This window comes from Pseudonaja textilis, chromosome 1 (genome assembly GCF_049901715.1).
Source record: "Pseudonaja textilis isolate UNSWEBS1 chromosome 1, rPseTex1.2, whole genome shotgun sequence".
Taxonomy (NCBI): Eukaryota; Metazoa; Chordata; class Lepidosauria; order Squamata; family Elapidae; genus Pseudonaja; species Pseudonaja textilis.
This window is the reverse complement of record NC_141990.1, coordinates 90,938,409-90,958,859: the sequence shown is the minus strand read 5'-3', so window position 1 is coordinate 90,958,859 and position 20,451 is coordinate 90,938,409. Positions and strand designations below refer to the sequence as shown.

The window sequence follows — 20,451 nt, the reverse complement described above, 5'->3', positions numbered from 1 at the left end:
GTAATCAGTTTTTTCTCTTCCATGATTATATTTTATGAGTAGGTTTAGCAGCTCTCATAGATCTGGGTTCACGTTGTTCTTTAACTTCCACCTTTCCACCTACTGCACCTTCTTCTTTTTCAGTCACTATTTGGCAGTCCTCTTGGAATTCAATTAGTGACTTTTCTTTTTCTGTCTTCTCCTCTTTCCCTCCAAAATATTCTGTATAAAATAATTCAGCTTTCTCAATTGAATCAATTCTATATCTCTGTTCTTGCCATTTGAACATTAAAACTTCTGGAATCAGCCATCTATAATTCACCTCTTTTTTAAGTAGAATTTTAGTCAGAAATCAGTATTCTCATCTCTCTCACTCTTCTGGGTATTTGTTTCAGGCCCCCAATCTCCTTATCTTTATATTTCAATGTTTTCTCTCTTGCCACTTGCAATATTTGCGTTTTAATGGCTTTCTTTGTAACTCTGATGTGAACTTCTCTTGGTAAGCTATTTCTCATTGCATATCTTGTGAAAACTCAATAAACCTCATCTATTCCATCCATCATCTTCTCTTTGGTTATTTCCAGAGCTTCCAGAGCCAAAATTTCTATCATTATCTCAGCTAGATTTTGTCCTTTTTCTTCCTCTATGTTTTGGAATCTAAGATAAAACTCTGATCTGTCCATCTCCCATCTCAGCATCCCACTTTTATCTTGTTCAACCACAGATAATCTGCTATCAATATCTCCAATCTTCTTATCTCTTTGTTTATGTTCTTCTTTAATTTTTTGGAATCTCTCATCATACTTCATCATCATTTGTTGAATATTCTCCACCTTTTCATCAGTTTTTCCTCTTCTTTGTTCAATGTTCTCTGTTCTCTTTTCAATATTCTCTGTTCTTGTTTGTATATTTTGAATTTCCTTGCATAATCATCTGCAGCGTCACCTTTTCCTGTTCTTTTTCTTGCTGTAACATCATCCATATTGAGCATTGTCCTCCAGATGGTGAAGAGGAAGAAGTAGAAGTTGAAGGACCAGGCGCTGTTAGTTTCCTACTCATTTCAGACAATTCAAAATCTTCAGGTTTTTCTAGACCTTAATCCACCGGTGAAATAACCAATTGTGATTCCAAGTAAAAATAGTGGGGGGAAAAAGAAGCCAAATAATAGTAATGATAAAAAAAAAATTCTTCAGGTTCTTGTATACCTTAATCCAATCGATTGGTTAGATAGCAGTAAAATCTCAAAAAAGGAAGAAAAGACCATAAACAGAAAAAGGGAAAAATTGTTAAATCCTGAAGGGGGCGGAAAAATAGAATATAAAAAACTAAAAAAGAAAAAAAGAAGTTCTTCAGGTACTTCAACACCTTAATCCAATTAAAATGTCTCAGGTATAAAAAGATACACACAAAAAAGGAAGCCACAAAAAAAAAAAACCAATATGGAAAGTAAATTAAAAAAAAATACAGGGGAGGGAGAGAGAAAAAAGAAAAGAGACTACTCCCTTAAAAGAAAAAAAAGAAAGAAAACATTAATACTAAAAGTTTTCCTTTAAAATAAAATGCAAATGTAAAAATTAGACTTCAAAAACAAAAATAAAGACAAAAATAAGTTCCAAAAGGCCAAAGATCCAAATAGCTGTTACAAAAAGTAAACTAGTAAGGAGGGGGTTTGTTAAAATAAGAAATAGCCCAGCTTAAAAAAAGTAGAAAGAGCACACTGCACCTTATCCAAGGCTTTTGTTAAAATTTATAACTCTCTTCTCTAGAGTTTTATTGTCTTTTTTTTCTGTAAACTTGAACACCAGACTCCAGATACTGATAGAAACCCAGAAGACCATCTGAAATAATAGTCTCCCATGCTCTTCCCTCTATCTTATCAAACAGGCTCAAAGTCCTTGAAAAGAAGCCTCAGATCTTTCTCAGCTTTGTCTGGTCAAGAGAACAAAAAAAAAAAAAAAAGACATACAATATTTCCAAGCCTCTAGTTGGCAGTGTTACAAAGTTTCTTCTGCTTTCACTTTCTCCCTCCTTTTCCAAACAAGATATAATAAAAAATTAATTAAAAAGGGAAAAAGATATTTAAAAAGATGACTAGAAGGGAGTCTCTAGTCGAAAATATTATAAAGTCCAAAAGGAGAGAAAAGATAGGTGGAAAAAAAAACCTGTCCAGTTTCAAAATATAAAATCATATATAAAAAATCCAGCAAAGAGAAAAAAAGGTATTACTTTGACTTCCTGTTTAAAAATTGCCACTCAGTCACTTCTGTCTAAAATTTTACAGATTCTTTCTTTTCCTTAGGGTGTCCTTTCAAATCTTAAAGTAACGAAAAAATTCTCACCAAACTGGCACACTTTCTTTTTCCGTTCTTTTCTGTTTTGGAGTTGTCCCAACTTCAGCAGCTTTAATGGCTGCATCTTTGCTGCTGGCAAAAAGAGCTTCTCCTAGATCTACCAGGGACTTTGTGATATCCCTGGGATCAACAGGATGCCCTCTTTACATTCACCATCTCTTTGGGACGGTTTAGATCCGTTTGGACCGTCCAGGAGCAAAGATATTGGCAGAGATCTCAGACCTCCGAGATTGCATGCCGTATCGTCGCGACGCCAGCTCCGCCCTCCCGACTATATGGTTCTTGTAGATCCTTCCAACTCTACAATTTTATGATTCTATAAATTAGGCTGACATGTTCCTTCTCACTCACTTTTCGAATAACTGGGCATCCATTGGTTCTTGCATTTGTCAAATTGACAAAATAAAGTATTACAGCACATGTTCCACCCCATTCATATGTTCCTACAATGTCATGAATGCATAAAAGAGGGGTTGCATTGTTTTTGTTATTCTGATCTCTTTGTACTCCTCCCCAATAGTAATAGCACTTAGACTTTTTTACCATTTCATAGTGTTTTACAGCCCTCTCTATAAACGGTTTGCAGAGTCAGCCTGTTGCCCCCAACAATCTGGGTCCTCATTTTACTGACCTCGGAAGGATGGAAGACTAAGTCAACCTTGAGCTTGGTGAGATTCGAACTGCCAAACAGCTGGCAGCCTGCATTCAGCAAAAATTAGTTGCAGTACTGCATTCTAATCACTGTGCCACTCTTGATGGATGCCAATGCTACGGTAGTAAGTTATGTTTGTTTAGTATTATATGACTACAGGGCAGTGGTGGGATTCAGATTTTTTTTACTACCAGTTCTGTGGGCATGACTTGGTAGGTGTAGCTTGGTGGATGTGGCTTGATGGACATGGCTTGGTGGGTGTGGCAGGGGAAGGATACTGCAAAATCTCTATTCCCTCCCCACCCCCACTAACCTGCTTCTCCTGTTCAGGGCAACAAAAGAAGACCCAGGCGATCAGCTAGGACTTTGGAGGCATAGAATAGATGGGGGCAGGGCCAGTCAGTGGTGGTATTCTGAACTATTCAAAATTTCCACTACCGGTATTCTGAACTACTCACTATTTCTGCTACTGGTTCTCCAGAACTGGTCAGACCCTGCTGAATACCACCTCTGCTACAGGGGTGTCAAACTCAATTTCACTGAGGGTCACCTCAGAGTTGTGCTTGACCTTGGGTAGCTGGGGTGGGCGTGGCTGGGGTGGGCATGGCCAGTTCGACATCACTCATGTCGGGGGCGCCTACAGTGGCCCAAGCACTCTTCCAGTGAAAATGGGCTCTTGAGCTCCGTTTTTGGCTGCGAAGGCCTCCTGAAACCCTCTGCTAGCAAAAAAGGAGCTTGGGAGGGCCATATGCAGAAGAAGAAGAAAAAGAACTTTATTGTCATTGTACAAGTACAACAAAACAGCTGCACCCCAGCAACTGTTTGCAATACAATAAAACCAGAGCACTTAAAGATGAAGATAAAAAAATAGAGTACCCACGTCTCAATTTGCAATTAGAGAGTACAATATCTACGAATATACATAAAATATACATCCAACACTACTGTGACGCTTTGCTGAATGTAATACACAAGAGCTGGATTGTACTGTAATATGTTATTATACATCTGAATGAGGTATTTCTATTTCACATCTTTTCACATCTTAATAAGGTAGTGACTTTGTATTTATTTGCATTTCAGATGGCCCAGGGAAAGAAACTATTTGTTAGTCTAGTGGTGTGGGATTTTATTGACCTAAAGCGCTGTTCAGACGGCAGCAGGTCAAAAAGTTAATTGCCAGGGTGTGATGGGTCTTCTATGATGGCCTTGATTCTGCTTTGACAGCAGGACCTGGCTAAGTCTTCCAGGGAGGGCAGAGGGCAACCAATGGTCTTTTGAGCTGTGTTTATCACCCTCTGTACAGTTTTCCTGTCCTCAGCTGAGGAGCCTGCATATCACACACCTAGACAGTATGTCAGAGTGCTCTCCACAGAGGCTTTATAGAAAGCCAGCAACAGCTTCTTATCCAGATTGTTTTTCCTGAAAACCCGCAGGAAGTGCAGCCACTGCTGAGCCTTCTTCACTATGGCCTTGGTGTTAGGGGACCAGGAGATATCAGCTGAAATATGGATGCCAAGGAATCTGAGCGTAGGGACAGTTTCCACTCATTCTCCATTGATGTTGAGTGGGGCATGTTCCTGTCCATGTTTCCTGAAGTCCATAATCAGTTCTTTGGTTTTATGGACATTCAGTGACAGGTTGTTCTGTGAACACCAATTAGACAGGTTCTCTACTTCTGCCCTATATGCCGTCTCATCCTCTCTGGAGATGAGACCAATCACGGTCATTCCGTCCGCAAACTTTATGATGATGTTTGTTACATGGCTTGGTGAGCAGTCAAAGGTGTACAAGGCATATAGCAGGGTGCTCAAGACACAACCCTGGGGGGAGCCAGTACTGAGTGTAATAGTGGAGCCTTCCCAAGCTCCATTTTCACTGGCAGAGGCACTGCGGGCTGGTCCTTCACTGTTTCCAGGGTGGCCCTGTGGGTCAGATCTAAGCACCTCATGGGCCAGATCCAGCCCCCTGGGCCTTGAGTTTGACACTATGTATTAGTACTAGTACTAGTTGTTGGGTATATGGATACACCAACCAGGTTTGGGTTGAATAAATATGTAAACCTAGGTTAAAGTGTTATGTAGCTTTAAGCAAGAAACTGCAATGTCATTGTGGGTGCGGTTGCAGGCAGCAATATAGGTAGGAAGGGAAATGTAATAGACCCGGCTTCTGGATGCACCTGGTTCTGTTCCTGGTCTGCTGCCTGCTGGAACGTCTATCTGCTTACTTTTGGAGGCTACTGTGCCAGATACCATTTCAACTGAACACAAGGACTGTTTGCCTGGTGAGCTGTGGATTCAGCGTTGTCTTTGAGATAAAGGTATCGGGAGGAGAAGATTTACAAGCAGATAAGGACATTGTATTTACTGTTAATGGACTTGATAACTGGATGGATATACTGAATAATGATATATGGACTGAATGACACTTCTTAATCTCTGTGTGAATTAAATAACTATTTTAAAACCACAAACAGTGTTTTTGTCTCCAGTGTGTGTATACTCTTGGGCCCACTCTCTCTCTCATTTGCCAGCCTGGCTTGACTGCTGCTGCATACTCTGCTTGGGGGTTTATCCCCAAACACTAACATTGGTTATGGGCCCAGCAGTGTGCACAGTCTAACTAACCAGGATATAGCAGTGAGAGCTGGTGGGAGTTGCACATTACTGTAAATACAAACTGTTTGTTAAATAGTTGTTTATCACAAGAGCAATGGCACAAGTAAATTTGCCAAGTCTGTCCATGATATCCAGACTAGATGGAACAAACTATGTTTCATGGTCAATGAAATGTAGTTTACTTCTACGAAGAGAAGGTTTGTGGAACATAATAACAAACCCACCAGATGTATCTAATTTGAATCCTAACGATGAAGAGGATTATAAACTGATACAGGACTATGAACGAAAGAATGAGCAGGCTTTGTGCATCATAGGTCTCACTCTGTCTGACCAGCAACTCATTCATATCCGTGGAGTGGAAAATGCTGCAGACTGCTGGGAGAATCTCAAAAGGATTTATGTTCGAGACAGTGTAGGAGCTCATATCAATCTTACACGGAAGCTGTTTAGAACACATCTTGAGAAGAATGGAGACATGTTAACTCATTTAAACTGTATGAAAAGCATTTTTCAAGAATTACAAGAAAAAGAGCTTATTTTTAATGAGTTGCAACAAGTATACATCATACTGTCTTCTCTGGATCGAAGCTATGATGATTTTGTGACTGCATTAGAGGTGTTGCCAAAAGACAGTTTATCAGTAACTGAGATTACCGGCAGGCTATTAGAAGAAGCCAGAAGAAGGTTTGAACGTGACCAGCTGAGAGAAGATAAGCCTAATAAAGAAGAGAAATTATCTTCAAGGCTGGAAAGAAACCAGCTGTGTAAAGTAAAGCACCCGGAAGAAGAGAATTTATCTTCGACGGCATACACAATTAAAAAGTGTTTTAATTGTGGAGGCAGAGGACATTTGGCAAGATTCTGCAGAAAAGAAAAAAGCCAGAATGTAAAGAAGCCAAAGAAATCCTTTGAACTGGCCATGCTTGGCAATTGTGATATGAAGAATGATTTATGGGTGGTGGACAGTGGTGCATCCCACTGCATCACGAGAGATAAGACAAAGTTTATAAAAATGTCTACAAGCTCACAACGTATATCACTCGCCAATGGTTGGCACCTCAAGGCCAAGGGTGAAGGTATTGCTTATTGTCCATGTTTAAACCAGAATATAAAAATGTTGTATGTACCACAGTTAAAGATGAACTTACTTTCTGTAAGAGTATTAGATAAACTAGGATATGTAGTTACATTTAAGAATAATAAGTGCATACTGGAAAGAGACGGCAAAGGGTAACTGCAGCTTTAAATGGAGCATTATATGTCTTACATGACAGTAAGAAAGGGGAGGCACAAACTGTATTTAATAATATCAAGCCTCATGATGAATGTATCCATTTATTGCATAGGCGTTTGGGGCATGTGAATTTTAAAATGCTAAAACGTACAGTAGAGTTATCTGAAGGAATAAGGTTAAAACCCTGTGATAAGTATTTGCGTTGTAATGTCTGTTGTGAAGATAAGAGTAAAATAATGCCTGCAAATAGACTAAATGGTTTCAAAACTAAAGAACCTTTAGAAGTAGTATTTGCAGACATTATAGGTCCAAAGAAACCCAGTATGGGGGGTGCTCGATATATACTGAGCATTATGGACCATTACTCTAGATATGGGTTTTGCTACCTAATGAAAAGCAAAACTGAAACATATCAACATTTCTTCAACTGGTTAAAGTTTGCTGAAAGAAAAACCAAACGGCAAATTATAACCCTGGTGACAGATAATGGCATGGAATTTGTTAATAGCAAATTCCAGAATAGGTTAAAGGCAGCTGGAATAGCTCATAAGACATCTGCACCATACGGACCACAGCACAACGCATTTATTGAAAGGCAAGGCCAAACGTTGCAGGCGATGACCCGTACTATGTTAACTGATTCTGGGTTACCTGATTCTTTGTGGGGGGAGGCCACAATGTGTGCTAATCATTTATTAAATAACGTGGTTAACTCAACCACTGGTGAAATACCATTCACCATGTGGCATGGCAGGAAGCCTGATTTGAGTTACCTGCACACATTTGGTGCACCAGCATGGGTGCATATCCCTACACAACTCAGGCGTAAAGGGCAACACAGAGCTAAACAATTTTTCTTCGTTGGTTACCAAGCTAACCATAGGGCATATAGATTTTGGGAGAAAGGCACATCTAAGGTGTTATGTAGTGCTAATGCCCAATTTCTAGAGCACGTAGGATGGGATAAATTAGAGCAGGATAACAATAACGAAGTGATTATTGAATCATATAGAAATCCCATTAAGTATCCCTGTAACTTTAAAAATAATGTAAAGGAAGAAGTACAGGAAGAAATAGTGCCCCTAGAGGAAGAAATAGCTGAAGATGAGGAACAGGTAGTAACTCAACCAAGCCCAGTAATACCCAGAAGGACTACAAGTATTTCTAGACCGCCTGAAAGATACCAGGCTAATACAGTGTGCCAGGAAAATAGAATCCCAAATACTGTGGATGAGATAAGAAGATATCCTTCTAAAGAGAAAGAAAATTGGTATGCAGCAATTAATAAAGAATTGAAATCCTTGAAGGATATGCAAGTATATGAAAATGTGAGATTACCTAGTAATGAAAAACCCATTGGATGCAAATGGATTTTTAAAATAAAAACAGATAAGGATGGAAACACAATCCATAAGGCAAGGTTAGTAGCCCAAGGCTTTAGACAAAGTGCAAAAGACTATGATGAAGTATTTGCACCTAGTCTGAAAGCAGCAACTTTAAGGGCAGCATTAGTGTGGGCAGCAAGCAAGCAATATATAGTTAACCATTTAGATGTGGAAACTGCTTATTTGCATGCTCCACTAAGACATACTGTGTATATGAAAAGGCCTAATGGATTTAAAGGAGACAATAATAATGATTGTTGGTTATTAAAAAAGAGCCTCTATGGTCTTAAACAATCGGGCTATGAATGGAACCAGTATATTGTAAAGGAACTGAACAATATAGGGTTTAAAGCTGGTTTAGCCGACCCATGTCTATTTAAGAGAGAAAAGAATGGGAAAGTATCATTATTATTGTTGTTTACTGATGATATTGCTCTGATAACTAAAACTAATGATGAAGCAAATGAAATAATTGCATCATTAGCCAAGATAATAAAAATCAAGCAATTAGGGGAGATAAAGAGATATCTAGGTTTGAATATACTGAGAACACAGAAAGGTTTTAAGATATCTCAGGAAGATAAGATATCGAAATTGCTAATAGATTATAAGATGGAACTTTGTAAGTCTGCAAAGACTCCAATGAGTCAGGATACTTGCAAAATGGATACACAAAGTCCCAAATGTGATAAGGAACTGTATCAATCTTTGGTTGGTAGCTTATCATATATTAGCAATTGGTCAAGGCCAGATATTGCTTTTAGTATTAATCAGCTGGCACGACACAATAATGATCCGCTTCAATGTCACTGGATAGCATTGAAAAGAATCTTAAGGTATCTTAAAGGAACATTACACCATGCACTGTATTTAGAACCAAAAGGTGATCTCATATTGAGTGCTTATGCAGATGCTAGTTTTGCAGCAGAAAGAGATACTAGAAAGTCGACTTCAGGAACAGCCATAATGCTGGGTAAGACATTAATTGGCTGGAAGTCTATAAGGCAACAGCGTATAAGTTTGTCTACTATGGAGGCAGAATTCTCCTGTTTATCGCTACTGTGTACTGAGTTAATTATGTACAAACAAATGTTGAAGGATATGGGTATAACTGTAAATTACCCTATAGTTGTACATGAAGATAATCAGGCAGCAATTCAAATGGCCACTAATATTGCAGTTAAAACGAGAAGTAAACATACAGATTTGAGGTATCTTAATGTAAGACAATCTGTACAGAATAAATTGATACAGCTGGAGTACTGCATGTCGGAGGACAATGTAGCTGATCATTTTACTAAAGCCCAAGGTGCCATTAAGCATCTAGAGAGTTGTGAAAAATATGGGTTTAGAATGTAAAGGCATTACATATTTATATCACCCAAAAGGGGAGAATGTTGGGTATATGGATACACCAACCAGGTTTGGGTTGAATAAATATGTAAACCTAGGTTAAAGTGTTATGTAGCTTTAAGCAAGAAACTGCAATGTCATTGTGGGTGCGGTTGCAGGCAGCAATATAGGTAGGAAGGGAAATGTAATAGACCCGGCTTCTGGATGCACCTGGTTCTGTTCCTGGTCTGCTGCCTGCTGGAACGTCTATCTGCTTTTGGAGGCTACTGTGCCAGATACCATTTCAACTGAACACAAGGACTGTTTGCCTGGTGAGCTGTGGATTCAGCGTTGTCTTTGAGATAAAGGTATCGGGAGGAGAAGATTTACAAGCAGATAAGGACATTGTATTTACTGTTAATGGACTTGATAACTGGATGGATATACTGGATAATGATATATGGACTGAATGACACTTCTTAATCTCTGTGTGAATTAAATAACTATTTTAAAACCACAAACAGTGTTTTTGTCTCCAGTGTGTGTATACTCTTGGGCCCACTCTCTCTCTCATTTGCCAGCCTGGCTTGACTGCTGCTGCATACTCTGCTTGGGGGTTTATCCCCAAACACTAACATTATCCCCAAACACTAACATGGGCCAGATCCAGCCCCCTGGGCCTTGAGTTTGACACTATGTATTAGTACTAGTACTAGTGTTAAAATGTCATCTAGAAAAAATTCTGGATTTCCTTTATTTTCAGTGACATCATTTTAAACATAAGAAATCATCATTGTTCATTTTTGATTTTGGAGATTCTTGCTTATCCAAAAGTGTACAAAAGGTCTAACTTCAATGTCATCTGCTTCCTCTCACAGGCTGTCTTAAAACTAAAAATGCAGACCCTCATTTCTTGACATTCTTTTCTTCCTATCTCTTGTTTTGCTTAATTTATAGTCTCACCAACTTTTTCTCCTCCAGGTGGCTTAATAATTAATAATAATTAATCTCCTAGGATTGTACATATTACTAGTTTTCTCAACAGTTTTTGGTTCTTGTTCTTGCTCTTGCTCTTCTTTTTCTTTTCTTTCCCACCAGTAAATGTAACAGCTAGCATATGAGTTGACTAACATTGGATTTGCATACAGATGCCAACTTCATTGGAAGTCATGTAATACTGATGAATTTAATGTTAAAGGATTTGAGTTTTGTATTTGTTTTATAATGTTATTTATTATTCTTAGTGGTAATTAGCATTGCTCTTTCTTGTTTTGAGTTTACTGATAATTTTTGACTTACGAGAATTTCACATATGTGGCCAGAAAATTCATAATTAAGTGGTGAAATCATTAAGTTAGGAATCACATGACAGTCATTTGGAAACTTCTCTGCTAGCTTACTGACTTTGGTTGCCATAAACCACCTGGGAAGATCACAAGTGATCATGTTATCTCAGGGCATTGCAATCAATGCATGCCAGTTGCATTTACGCCTAAATAGCAATCATGTGACTGTTGGGATGCATACAATCATGCCATAAGTGTAAGGATCTGTCATGTCACTGTTTTCAGTATTGTTGTTACATCGAATATTTGCTGAATAAATGGTTGTAAGTTAAGGACTACTTGTGATGATGTTTTTAATCAAATGTATACCACATTGAGTCATTTCAATTAAACTGAAAATAGAAAATAATCAAGCAATCAATAGCAGTATTTTCTTTGTCAGCCAGTTAATGGTTGCCTGGATTTTTACAATCTAGATCTATAACAGCATTATAACAGAAATTGAAACATCAACTACCTTTTCCTTGCAGCTTTATGTTACCTTTCATTTTTCTTGTCACAACAGCAACCCTCTTATTGTAAACTGAGAGATGGTGAGTAGGTCATCTAATGAGCCATATGGTTAAATATGGACTTGAGGCTCCTTAGTTACAGTCCAGACCTTTGGAACATAGACTAATGAAGCAATATAACTGTCATTTTCTTTTTTCATATTTCTTAAGTTCAATCATGGAACAGAGACATGTTAGATATATCTTTTGTCAATTTTTATCCAATTTTTTTTTTAATATACTGGTTTATTCTCCTGATGTACAGGACCTTAAAACAATGATAGTATTTTTCCTCAAAAGCACGCCTAAGAAAAATAAGCAGTTTTGTACTTGTTTTCTTGCCATGGGTTAGAGACAGAGGTGGTATTCAGCAGGTTCTGACCAGTTCTGGAGAACCGATAACAGACATTTGAGTAGTTCGGAATTGAGATTTTACAGTATCCTTCCCCTGCCATGCCCATCAAGCCACATCCACCAAGCGAAGCCAAACCCACTAAGCCATGCCCACAGAAACGGTAGTAATAAAAATTGAATCCCACCACTGGTTAGAGATATGAGAAGACAGGGGAATCCAGTAATTAAGAGTCACGGTAATCATGGAATATGCCATGGCCACAATGAAGAAAGGGTTGAAATCAGGAAAGGCATTTTTTTTGAGCTAGGTTTCACATGTGGGAGACTAGATTTTTGTGTGAACTACATCATATCATATCCTAAAACAAAGCACCAGATTATCAGAATTGTGAATGTACAAAATAAAAATAGTATATAAACTATTTTAGGGACTACTACAAAGAAGAGACGGTCAACCTATTTTCCAAAGCAGCAGAAGACAAGACAAAAAACAATGGATAGAAACTAATCAAGGAGAGGAGCGATGTAAATCTAAGGATAAATTTCCTAACAGTGAGAACAATTAACCAGGAATGGCTTGCCTTCTGAAGTTGTGGGTAGTCCATCACTGGACACTTTTAAGAAGAGGCTGAATTTGCTAGAATTTCTAAGAACTTTTAACTTTTAAGAAGAGACTGAATTTGCTAGATCAGTTCTCAAATACAGCTCATTTGTATCTGGAACCCACATTGCATATCGGACATGACTTGAAATTTTAGGCTTAGACAACTTAGAACTATGCTGCCTTAGGTCTGACCCAAGCATAGTACATAAAAACTCAAGGCAAACTGCACCAAACTCAATTGCAGGAAATACGACTTCAGCAACAGAGTGGTCAATGTTTGGAATACACTACCTGACTCTGTGGTTTCTTCCCCAAACCCCAAAAACTTTAACCTCGGACTGTCTACTGTTGACCTCAGCCCATTCCTAAGAGGTCTGTAAGGGGCGTGCATAAGCCATCTTTGTCCTAATGTTCCCTTTTATTTGTATCCATTTCATATATTCATAATCATGTTTATACTTATACCTGTTATCTAATACATGCTTGACAAAATAAAATAAAATAAAAATGAATAGTCACTTGTCTCAAATGCTAGAAGGGGTTAAATAGGTGCTTAAATAGGGGGGTTGGACTAGAAGAGCACCCAGGTCTCTTCCAACTCTGTTATTCTGTTATCTGTTATCAACGTTCTGGTATCTGTTAAGTCTTCAGAATCAATACCTGTCCTGCTATGAGATACAGGAGTTTAGGAAGTGCTATATTACTGGGGAATGCGGCTGTCAGTAAAAAAACAAACAACCCAATACCCTGGTACCTAATCCCTATTGAATGTTGTATACATGCTATCAATTAGCATAATTGTTGAAATATATTGTGAGCCAGGTTGTTCATGAATTAGAATTCATTAAGGCAATGAAATGTACAGTTAACTACTAGGGCAGGGAGAAGGAAGGGATCTAACAGATGCCACTTCAATTTTCTGTATGAAAGATGATGGTTATAATATTAGGCTAGGGAAACTCAATAAAATTGAAGTCAGCCATCTAACTTACAAGGTGATCTTGAGTCATATATTGGTTTTCAGATTATCATGGTGTATAATGTTGCTACAAGAATGTGAAATAAGCTAGGAATAGGCTATAAGGTGGGGTAGGCACTGAGTACAACATTTGAAGTATTTGATGGAAACCCAGAATAAATTTGGGACATAAGGGATTCCATAGCATGCTAGGTTACTTTTTAAAACCTAGTACTCTATGGTGCACTGAAAAAGGATGTTTTGTGTCTTCTTCCTCTATCTGTTTAGAACTGCAAACACAACACAGGTGGTCGATATTGTGATAGATGTCTTCCTGGTTTCTATGGAGATGCTACTAAAGGGAAAGCTGATGATTGCCAGCTGTGTGCCTGCCCACTGAGTATATCTTCAAACAAGTAAGCTGCAAATTCAGTCAGTAAAAATACTACCAAATTGTTCCTTGAAGTATTCCTTCATCAGTTATAGTAGTCCATGAGAAGAAGAAAAATTAGCATCAATGTACAACAAAAATTCACCAGTCCTTTTATCTCAGTTCTGGGTAGAGCAATAAACATCAACACAAAGTACCTTTTCATTACAAGTACCTTTTCGCACAGTGCTTTATTTTATATTCCACCATTTTCACAATGTTCAGATAAAAGGGAAAAGGAAAACACTGCTGTAATAGATCTATTATGATCCCAGAAGTTCAGTTTGGTAGGAGGATCTTTAGCTCTAGAGATTTTCTATAGTTCTCAGCAGAACATTTGGTGAACTGGGGTTAAACCTCTACAGTTCACATTGGAATAGGAATAGCTAATTTCTTGAATCTTGTAGACTGGAAAAAGTCTTGCTTTGCTAATAACTAGCTGGATGACTCTTCTTATGACAGAGCTTTTATATATTTTATTATAATATGCTTTTATAATAAAAGCACATGGTCCAGAAAGAAACCATAATTTCCTCTTGGAAGGCTCAAGAATTTGACAGAGGGACAAGCAAACCTTCCCATTTTCAGACAATAAACAGTAGGCAGGGGTGGGATCTGACCGGTGTAACTACCGGTTCAGTGATTTTACATTTTACTCTCTATCTTTGTGCTGTGCTTCTCCTTTCTCTCCTTTCTCCTTCCCTGAATCTCTCACAATTTTTTTGATAACCAGAGTTGTTGTCTAGGGGGCAGGCAAATGAACTTATATGTGATGTGGCATTTTGGGGTCCAAAGGATTATGATGTCAAAATTTAGATTCAAATCACCATTTTCAGTGGTTTGATTTTTTTCACACGTTTTTGTTTTTAAGTATCCTACAATTGGTCCAGGAACTCTCATGAGCTTATTCTTTGCAAGCAAGCGAATAATAACCAATTTGTCCCAATGACCAAAAAGAAGAGCTGATTTCTTTTTTCTGCTCCTCTGTCAGTGACAACAGCCCAACTTAATTCATATATGCCCACACAAATATCTTCTGACTTAAAACACCCTTTTATATATAATCCATCTGGGCTTTGGTTACTGGAAAATAAGTTCCATTAAATTTAATGATAAATTAATAAATTTAATTTCCTAAGTAGATTCACATTTGTTTTCTGCTGCCAATCAGAAACTTTAGACTTCAGCAGAAAACACAATAATTAAAACCACAGCTTGTATGGTGTCTTTTAATAATGGTTACCTGTCAATTCATAAAACTTGTTAAAAATCTGACTTAGGTCTTATAATGTTGCAGGTGTTAATTGTTAGTAGAAGAAAGACTGTTGCCATTACTTGCTTATATTTATTGCACTGCTACAATCACATTAAACTAAGCTTTATCCTAAGGCTGCAAACCTACTGCTGAGTTGTTTGGAAAATTTAACATCTATGTAGTGCAAACAAATCTCAAAGTGAAATACAAGGAAGAATAATTGAAGACTGATCTCTTTAAAATAGAGTGACAGGTACCCTGTTGTTTCAAACTGCTTGTATCTTCCAGTATGCCAGCAGATTACCTCCTTCCAGTGTGTCAATCAGATAGGGGAGAAAAAGAAATATGGAGGGAAAAGACACTAGAAGGCAGAGCTACACAGCTAGGATAAAATGTCTTCAGAGATAATGAACTTATTATATATATGTAAATGTCTGGATTCCCCAAAAGAAGCAACTTTGCAGTTGCTACAATATTTGTCAAAAAGAGAGGAAAAATGTCAAATAAATCAATACAAAGCTCCATTTGTGATATATGGTAAGAATGATTAGTGGACTTTGCAATCAGTTTCTGCTACTTGGGGGCAAGTCCCTTTGAATTCCGCAAGATTTATTTTTGAGGAAATATTTCTAGGTTTACCTGACGATATGTTGAAAGGATTAGAAATGCCCTCCTGACTGGGAATAGAATTGCTTTATGGATCGTAACTAATTGGTATGGAAAGCATTGTTAGCAGAATGAGAAGGACTGTGATTGCTTGGCTAGTCCCACATCCTCATTCTTCCCCTGAAATCTGTTCCAGAGACTTAGAGAACTATTCAAAATAGCTCAGAAGGTTGCAATCAGGAAACTATGTTCTCCTATTCTAAGAACATCTTCTGCCAACAGAAAGTCAACAAGTAGATACTGCCTTGAGGCAAGCTTATAGTAAGATGTTAGATGCTAGTTATTTAGTCAGTTGATCTATGCAATCACATGCTGATAGATAAAGTCATTTAAAAAGCAGCATGATTCTCAACTTTTTCTCTTCAGTGCAGGAGAGTGGTTTATCTGTTTATGCAATCCAGGATTATTGAACATTCCCATCAATTGTCCTTCAGCTGCAGTGAACTTTCACTTGGAAATCTAATGTTGCCAGGCCCTTGGGGGCTCAGACAAACAGCTGTACATTCCTGGTTTTTAAAATGGAGTAGAGTCTCATTGATAGACCAAAGGCCCATAACAACATGTCATTTTGGAGCTGCCACCCGTTTGAGCTATATCCAGTGTCGGCAGAAATAGCTCCACTGGCTGGAGCCAAACCCTAAGCTCTGTGTGTGAGACCAGACAGACCTTCCCCTTGCTCTATTTTGAAAGCAGCGTTCTCAGAAAACAATAGTAGTTATGCTGCTAATGAATTTCTTTCTATGGTTTTTCCCTAACCCGGTTCTTGCTCTCCACCACCAACAAAGTTTTAGCCCCACGTGTCATTTGGACCAAACTCATGGATTCATTTGTGATGGATGTCCCTCTGGGTATGCTGGCTTACGCTGTGAAAGGTAAGAAAGTTTTGCATGCTTTTTTAAATATATATCTTTAAAAGACCTATGGTACTGCCCACATAATTGCAATAGAGTATCACTGGTATTCAGGAATCCTATTTTAATGTGAAAATTTCTTCAGCTGCTTTATGAGCCAACAGATATAATTTTCCAGATAAGCATGAAGTATTATATTGAAAAACATTTCCCTCCCTCCCTCCCTCCCTCTCTCGTCAATTTTGCTGGGGTTTGAGAATGGTTTAATTGTTGTTATACTGCCTTCCAAATTTGTGGAATTTGGAATACCAAGACTGTATTTAATCAATTATTCAGTGAGTTGCCATTTCATCTCCTCAGAATGAGCCAAACAATACAAGTGAGAAAGAAGGCGAGATTTATTTATCTTAATTATTTTTAATTGTGTGTTTTCGAACTTATTAGCTTAGGAGTCTTTAAAATGTTTATTCGGCATCTGAAAACAGGATTATTGACACTGTCTCACTGTTACAAATATTTCATAAGCGTTCTCCCACCCACCCACCGCTTTCTGGATGATAAAAACGAATGACTCCCCAAGTGAGTGAACAAAGACAAATGTAGACATTTGGCAGTCAGTGATGAAAACTGTACATCTTCACTTTTTCTTTTGTTTTCTGTCTTTTGCTCTTTCCTTGAAGTGAGTTGAGTGAAATGTTTTTAAAATTGTAACAATTAAAAGTCAATAAAAGATGGGCATGATTCAAAGGGGGAGCATTAATTGAAGACAGTTTCCTCTTTCTAGTTTTCTGTCCTATATTTTAAAATCCCATATTTTTGTTGTGATGCTCCATTGAATTGTAACTGATTCCTGGTAATTCTGGATGAATGGGCTCCAAGATACCCTGTCTCTCAGCTCATTATGCAATTCTTGCAGGTGTATTTTTGGGGCTTCCAGCACTCCATCTTGTCTAGCTCTACAAGCTGGCCTGGAGACACAATGGGGGAGAGAAGTAACACACTAGAGGTGGCAAACCCCACCTTCTCCTGTGCTCCTGGCTTTCCTCCACCCATTTTTAATCTCATATTACTATACCTTCATTGTTTATTCCATTGTTTATCTTTATTGTTTCATTACTTTGATACTATTACGTTTACTCTTCATTTCTCTGTTTTTATTGTTGTAAGCCGCCCAGGCTAGTCCTTCAGCAAGATGGGCGGCAAATAAATTTCACAAATAAAAAGTAAATATTCACTTTATGTCTTTTAGCTGCTGCTTCTTCCTTTATCTCTTTACCCAGTATGGTAACATCATATTTTTCATAGATGCATCAGTCCTCTTGAAGTTTCCTAGTTTTAGTTTCATGATACTTGCTTCCCGTGAACATTCTGTCTTGATGTCTTCTAGTGCTAAAGATTGGCTCTCTCGGCTGCCCAAGGAATGTGAAGCAGCTTTCTCCAGCAGTCTATATGAAAGGAGCCAATCTTCTTGCTCTTGCGCAGAGTCCATCCATGTATCTTCCAGTATTTTATAACTGGAATATCATTCAATTGGCCAGCCTAATTTTTCTTTGATTGAAGTGTCTCCATCTTTCAAGAATTTGTCTAGGCCCTTCAATGCTTTTTGGACCATTGTTATTCTTTTCTCAATCTTTTTTACATATTCATCCTCTTCATCAATAGTGGAGCTTAAATAATAATAACTGACAACTACTTCTGTCATTGTGTACTGTTGATGTAATGTTCTTGTTGATGTAATTTTAGTTTTCTTGATGTTCAGTGAAAGCCCTGTCTTTAACTTCCTGTTTTACTTCTAGTATGTTTGTTCTTAGGTCTCCTTTAGTTTCTGCAGCCAATGTAGTGTCCACATATCTCTTATTTACATTCTTTCTACCAATTCCAAGCTTTAGCTTTTCCATCCTTGCAATTTATATTATGTATTTAGATGTGATGGTGATAGAATGTATGTATACAGGTATGGTGATATAATATAGCCCTCTTTGACTACTTTTCTGATGGTAAAACTTTTCACATTACGAAATGTGGCTTTCCAATTATTCTAGAAATTTCAAAACTGAAGAATCAAAAGCTAGGATATGCCTTTGCTTTGAAAAGCTTCCTAAATCTTGAATTATCAACACAATCAAAAGCTTTAAAGTATTCAGTCAAACTGGAGTAGAGTTGGTTTTAATACTCTGTTACTATTTCAATCGACCATCTAATATTAGCTATAAGTTCTCATGTTCCCTTATTATTTCTGACACCTGCTTGTTCTATTACACTTCTCTCTCCATATAGGGCCTTGAACTCTTCTGCAGAATTTCCAACAGAATCTTTCTATTAGGACTATGGTCTTATAATTAGGATATCACTTTACATCTAATTTTTTTAGGGCTGGGCATGTATATGGATATTTTCTATTCTGATCCGTATTTTTTTTTCATGATTGTTGACTGAGAACTATCATGATCTTTATCATTTCTCTACTTGAAGAGGTCTATGGCATTTATTTTAAAAAAAGTAAGCTCTCCCACAGAGAGCTATACTCACTATATCCTGCTGACATTACTTCTTGTGCTCTGTAACTGCTTATTGGTCAGGGATATGCCACTTGTATTGAGATTAACCTTCATACCTGCAAATCATTCCATTATCTATCTCTGGTGGTACTCCCTGGTTTCTCAAGCAAAGACATAGGGAAAGTCCCATATAATTAACTTAAAAATTTATTCCCTTTAGCATTTTTGCTCAACTTTGTTTCTTCAAGCTGATTTTTTTCTTGAATTAATTCCTACTTTTAAAGAAATATTATTGTGTAAAACTATTTCAAATTTTGATTCATCCATTTTCAGATTTCTACTTCTTGTTGCATCTGAGAATCTTTTCTTTGCTGCAAATTATTCAGGTTCTGAATCAAAAACAAGGCATAGCTTTACAAATATACATATGTTTTCATCTGCTACATCATAAGTATAACATCACAAACATTCTGTATACTTCATACATCAACATATTCAGTAGCCATTACCCATCTTGCCCTACTCTTTCCTCAGTGCTGAATCATTTGCCAAGCATTGATTCACTCTCATAATATTTTATTTACATCATATAATATTCTAATTACATTGGGCAACTGACTTTTAGAAAAACGTTCCATAATTCAGGCCTGTTCACTTTATCATATACTTTCTCTAAATCGACAAACATAAAATAATCTACACAACCCCTGCCTAGCTAAAGCTACCTTTTTCAAGTTTTGTCAATGTCTTCTCATTGCATTCTCTCATCATTCTCTTCTCTCATCCTTTTGATTAAAATTATGCCAAAAACTTCCTAAGCACATTTAGCAAACTAATTTCCCTGTCATTCTCCATTCGTTCTTCCTACCTTTCCTTTTGTATAGCAGAACAATGACGGTTCTTCTGAATGTCAGCTAGAGATGCATGCATCAAACATTAAATATGTTGTGCAACCACTTCTTAAGCAAACCACATTGATATTTTAACAGTTATACATACCATCTATGCTTGCAACTTTACTGTTTTCCAAGATTATTACAGCATTTATGACTTCGAGGACATCATTTTTTTTCTTTTGACATTAACATTTGTAAAACTTGTTTCAGGTCTTCAACATATTGTCATCATTCTCATGCATTTTTTTTAAAAAACATACTCCTTCAAGCATTGTGTCATTTCAATTTCATCCTAAATTTTTTCTTTATGTTTGTTTTCAATTCTCTTTGCTCTAGTAAAAGATTCTTGTTTGGACTTCTAGTCTTACTTCCAAATAATTTTATATTTCTATCAAAATTGTTTTACATCTTCTCTACCTCTTTTAATTGTTCTTTGCAATAGTTTTTTGCAACTATCTTGTTATATATATATATATAATGCACTATCTGTTATTATTTCTAGCAACAATCATTCTCTTATGTGCATTTTTTTCTCATCCAAAATCTTT

At 37.3% G+C, this 20,451-nt stretch overlaps 1 protein-coding gene across 1 annotated transcript in view; it reads left to right on the top strand.

Moving 5' to 3' along the window:
* LAMA2 (laminin subunit alpha 2) overlaps positions 1–20,451 on the top strand; it is a 432,393-nt gene that overhangs the window by 231,962 nt on the left and 179,980 nt on the right. Inside the window, exons 17-18 of the mRNA XM_087941278.1 lie at positions 13,596–13,723; positions 16,444–16,530. Of these exons, the coding sequence (XP_087797404.1) occupies positions 13,596–13,723; positions 16,444–16,530 (215 nt within the window). The remainder of the gene's footprint in view (positions 1–13,595; positions 13,724–16,443; positions 16,531–20,451) is intronic.